The 4,957-nt window shown below is 25.7% G+C and overlaps 1 protein-coding gene across 3 annotated transcripts; it reads right to left on the minus strand.

Annotated features, from left to right (window-relative positions):
• Positions 1-142: 142 nt before the first annotated feature.
• LOC126897269 (uncharacterized) lies at positions 143-2,123 on the minus strand. Of its 3 annotated transcripts, XM_050670765.1 has the most exons (6): positions 1,988-2,123; positions 1,761-1,920; positions 1,341-1,534; positions 1,118-1,280; positions 752-1,025; positions 143-683 (listed from the first exon to the last, which is right to left on the minus strand). In XM_050670765.1, exons 1-6 carry the CDS (start codon positions 2,012-2,014, stop codon positions 575-577), a joined length of 927 nt encoding a protein of 308 aa, XP_050526722.1. In that variant the 5' UTR covers positions 2,015-2,123; the 3' UTR covers positions 143-574. The 3 variants fall into 3 exon arrangements, with proteins under 3 accessions (XP_050526722.1, XP_050526720.1, XP_050526721.1); XM_050670763.1 differs by having other exon boundaries at positions 151-1,025; positions 1,988-2,119; XM_050670764.1 differs by having other exon boundaries at positions 152-1,025; positions 1,761-2,116.
• Positions 2,124-4,957: the final 2,834 nt, after the last annotated feature.

The raw sequence follows: 4,957 nt of genomic DNA on the forward strand, positions 1-4,957 counted from the left end.
ACTTATGACGAATTATTATTGTATATCTAAATCACTTTGATAAATAATTTTTCATGGTGATGAAATAATTTTTAAAGAATTAAGTAAATTTTTTTCAATATGATAATGAATTTTTATTAAATTAACATACCAGTGTACAAATAAAATCCCATATTAAATTATAAATTTAATCTTAATTATGGTAATAATTTACTTAAATAAACACGTTATTTAATATATATATTGTGTAGTATTTATAATATTAAAAATAATTTAATGAACAACTTTTAATTTTTCAATAGTAAATTATAAATAAAACCTTTACACATGTGTATTTAAATAGACATATGGAATATAAACTGAAACGGCGTATTTATCACCTTTTATTTTTAATGAATTTTAAGAAAGCTTACAATCTGTTTATAGTATAAACTTTATACATTGGATGTAAAATTAATTTTAAATAATCAAATAAAAATTAATAATTTACAAATAATTAATACAAATGAAAAGAAGAAAAATATAAAGTGAAAAAATAAAAGGATTTTTCAATATAATATTAATATAATAATATTATTTTACTATTTTGTTGAGATCATGTAGCACTTGTTTTACTGTTTGATGGGAGTAGTCGTTCTTTAAAAATAATTTGTAGTAATATTGTTGAATAAATGTCCAGACAGCGCATGATGGAAGTGGGTATTCTAAATTAAAAACATGGAATATCTTAAAGCAGACATCCACTGCTCTTATTATTGAAAAAATTTTATACTTGATGGCATCAAAATATAATAATATATCTCGTGGTTTTAAAATCGTGCCAATAATTAAAATGAATGGTTGTATTGGCTGATTTCTACTTTGTAGTAATGCGATATAAGCTTCAGCTTGGTCAACTGTCTCGTGGAAACTAATGAATGAATTTTGAGAGTCCTTTATAGAATATTTAATGATATTTTTTTTTCCATTTTCATCTCTCGTCACTTTTCTCGACGTTGGCACGAAAAGCGAGCTTAATAGATAGAAGAATGCTGTATTTTTTCCACCTGACCAAGAAAATAATTAATTTAATGCTAAAATATCCTTTTATTAAACTGCTAAAATATTTTGATTTATATTTATAATAAAGTATTATTACTTTGACAAATGTCTGATCTTTGAGAAAGCTGTTCTACAAGTATTTTGCTATCTCGGTCTTTATTGTGTTTTTCTATAATATTCATAATATCTTGGTAAGAATCATCAAATGAATCGACCATCATACTATTATATTTGATAAGTTGTTTAAAGTCAATATCCACCTACAAAAATGTAATCCTTAAATTTAATTATTTTATGTATAAGCAATACATTTTACATACGAGTTTATATCCAAGGGGTAATCTATAACTAGCCCATTCATTTATTATTTCGTTTGTTTCTTTAGCCTCTCTAATCTTTTTAAGTCTAAAATTGACAGTAGCACCCCAATACTCTTGTAACTTCGTAAATGGAATATTTAAATGATCATATTTTATTATGTCGATAATATCTCTGATGTCCTCTTCTTCTGGTTCTAAATAAATTAATGATTATTAATTAAAAAAATATTTCAATTAAATTCACTGATGCAACTAAGTGAGAATATAGAGTCTTTACCTACTAAATTTTTTTAAATTGCTCTGTAAATTTTTTAAGGCAAATAAATTTATAATAAAATTATTTTTTTATTTTTTAAGGTGAATTAAAAATAATTTAATTATAGTTGCACCAACGGTTAAATTTAACAATAAATATTTTACCTATAATAAAGTTATCTGTTGAAAAATTATTCAGATTAATATTTTTATTATTTTTTTCGATTAATCCGCTTGTCTTCAGCGATCGCATATTATTGTAAAATTTTGTGTATAATTTACCCCTAGGAGTGCTATTTTTAAAACTTCGCATAAAATATATATCCTGTAAAATAAATTATTATTTAACAATAATACATAATTGAATAGTAAATGGGTAGTAGTAGTTATACATAAAGTACACTAGTGTAGTAAATCATTTTAAATAACCCGCTTTAATGTTTTAAACTTCTTTCATAGTTCTTAGCATATATGTCCAACACATTAATCAAGGTTTTAGTAGTGTTAGATAAAATTGACATTAATGTTACAAACAGCTGATATCAACGGTTTTAAAACAAATATTATGATAACAATATTTATTTAAACCACCACAAAATCTAATGTGTGTGAAGTTAGCAATTCCTTTCTAGCAATTTCTAATCAGACATAGTTAGAATATATACCGCTAGAGGGCGCAAACTGTTAAATGAATTTTATATTATATTCTAATTTTAACAAAAAGTTCCGAGAAGACTCTAGGAAATAATTATACACCAATTAAAGCTTATAAAATTTCCTATCCAAAAACATTAATCAAAACTGGTATTCGAATGTCCATGTAACCCGTATGAGAGAAATTGCTGAAATACATCCGAAAGTTAACAATAAAGCCGTGTATTCGCTTTTATTCTGAAAACAGCGATCGGTTTTTTGTACTTTTGAAAAAGATCCGAGGCGTGTTCATTTAATAATTAGATATCAATGAAAAGCTTATAAAATTTCCTGTCGCATTACATAGATCTCAAGGAGTACTCGAGTGTCCAAATAACCCATAATAGAGAAATTGCTAGTGTAAATTTGCGATAGTAAACAGTATGTATTCTCAATTTAGAGGTGGTTTTTTGTACTATTGAAAAAGTTCCGAGGCGTGTTCACTTAATAATTATATATCAATGAAAAACTTATAAAATTTCCTATCGAACCATATAGAACTCAAGGGGTACTCGAGTGTCCAAATAACCCATAATAGAGAAATTGCTAGTGTAAATTTGCGATAGTAAACAATATGTATTCTCAAACTGGCGGTGGTTTTTTGTAGTTTTGAAAAAGTTCCGAGACGTGTTCACTTAATAATTATATATCAATGAAAAGCTTATAACATTTTCTATCGAATGGCATAGATCTCAAAGGGTACTTGAGTGTCCAAGTAACTCGTATAACAGTAATTGCTGTAACATATATAAGGTCGTAATCAATACATATTTTCCGACTGCCGTTCGGTTTTTTTACTTTTAACAAAGTTCCTAGACGAGTCCAGTAATATTTATACACTAAATAAAAGCTTATAAAATTTCCTGAACTGGTTTTAGAACAAAATTTCCAAAAATTTCAAAACTAAGAATTTTTATCATTTTATGATAAAAATTGTAAAAAAATAATTTTATTATGTTTTGGTGTAAAACAATATGTTAATATTTTTTTCAATTAAAAACAAAATAAGTTATTTATTTACATTTTTCTGATTTTTTAAAGGGAACATGTAGAGTATCATGTATAAACTTGAAATAAATCTCTTTACAGAACTAAATTTGGTGTTTTTCATTTTTTTTTTTGTAACATCAAAATATTCATTAAAATTTAGTTTTTTATTTCTATTCAAGGAATAGATATGTGATACGCATATATGATTTGTTTGATACGATGGAATATTGGTAAATATACCAATTTTGATCATTTTACCAAATATTACATTTTTTAATATTTTTTTGGTGAACTAAATGGATTTAGAAGAAAAACGATTAGAACTTAATTTATACAAAATAATTAGATCTACAATTTGGTTTCTATAATTTTTGTTGTAACAGCGTTAATTTAAGGGTCAATTGTTAAAAACTAAAAAATACGTCTTTTGGCCGATCATCAACCCTAAATCAGTACGGGTTAAACTTTTCTGATAGACCTGGTATTTTTTGTAGCAACTTTTTATATGTATACACACAAATTTGGGATGTGAACCTGAAGAATAACTAAAATTTTAAAAACAAGGGACACCCTAATAGAGACTATGCAAAGAAAATGGTTATCAAAAACATTAAAATATATAATAGTAGACCNAGAATGGTTATCAAAAACATTATAATATATAATAGTAGACCGGTTATGTATTGAACGTTTCCTGTAAACGATAATGCGACAGATAGCTATTAATAGAATTTATTTACAAGAATACCCGTATGACAAGGTTCAGCTAGTCACTGTCCGAGACTTGCGATTTCGCAGAAGTTTCTTATCAATAAAATTGACATTAAGCAATAAGAAACCGTGTAATAGATGTTACATATTATTCGTTAAATAAGACAAATATTTTTGAACTAATTTGTATAAAAATAATATTTTAAAGTATTTAGAATTTTATTTTGAAGAGGTTTTGTGGGCAAATTAGTCATTAAATGAACGAAATATAAATTAAGTTAAAATCAAGTTAACATAAATTCAAAAATAACTACGTCAAGTTAAAAAATTTAGCTTATAAACTCGTTTATGCTTAGCCGTGTATTTTAATATAGTATAATAATCTTCAGTATCATAATATTTTATGTTATAAAATAAAAGCTTTGTCACATTTTTAATATAATCTCAATAAAAAATTGAGTTTTTACTTTCCAAATGTATACACAATAAATTTTAATTTAAGTTAATAAAATTCACAGTAAATTCCTACAATTAAATATACAACTTATATTTGGACTAAAATAGACTCATTATATATAAATTTATTATTAACTTATAAAAAAATTATAATTATTTTAGCCTAATCCTTCATTGACAAACCATCTTATTATATAATAGAACAAGGAAAAAAACGCTTTTCTGGGAAAATTACTTAGCGTGCTCGGATTTTCAAAATTTTTTTTTTCAACGAAAGTACTCGGTCACCAGACTCCGGGAAAATTATTGGCGAAGGTCGGAAAATTTTTGCCGCTCGCCCGCGAGTGTTTTAAAATTTCGACCGTTTTCGAGAAAAACGCTCGCTGACGCCAGCGTTTTACGACTTGAGGTTTGAAATTTTCATCTGACCCGTCCAATGACATTCCTGAGATGTGATAAAAAAATCAATTCAATCCGTTCATTTTTCACCGTTTTACGAGCTTTTTTTTTTT

Source organism: Daktulosphaira vitifoliae, unplaced genomic scaffold, assembly GCF_025091365.1.
Source record: "Daktulosphaira vitifoliae isolate Bord-2020 unplaced genomic scaffold, ASM2509136v1 Scaffold_2, whole genome shotgun sequence".
Taxonomy (NCBI): Eukaryota; Metazoa; Arthropoda; class Insecta; order Hemiptera; family Phylloxeridae; genus Daktulosphaira; species Daktulosphaira vitifoliae.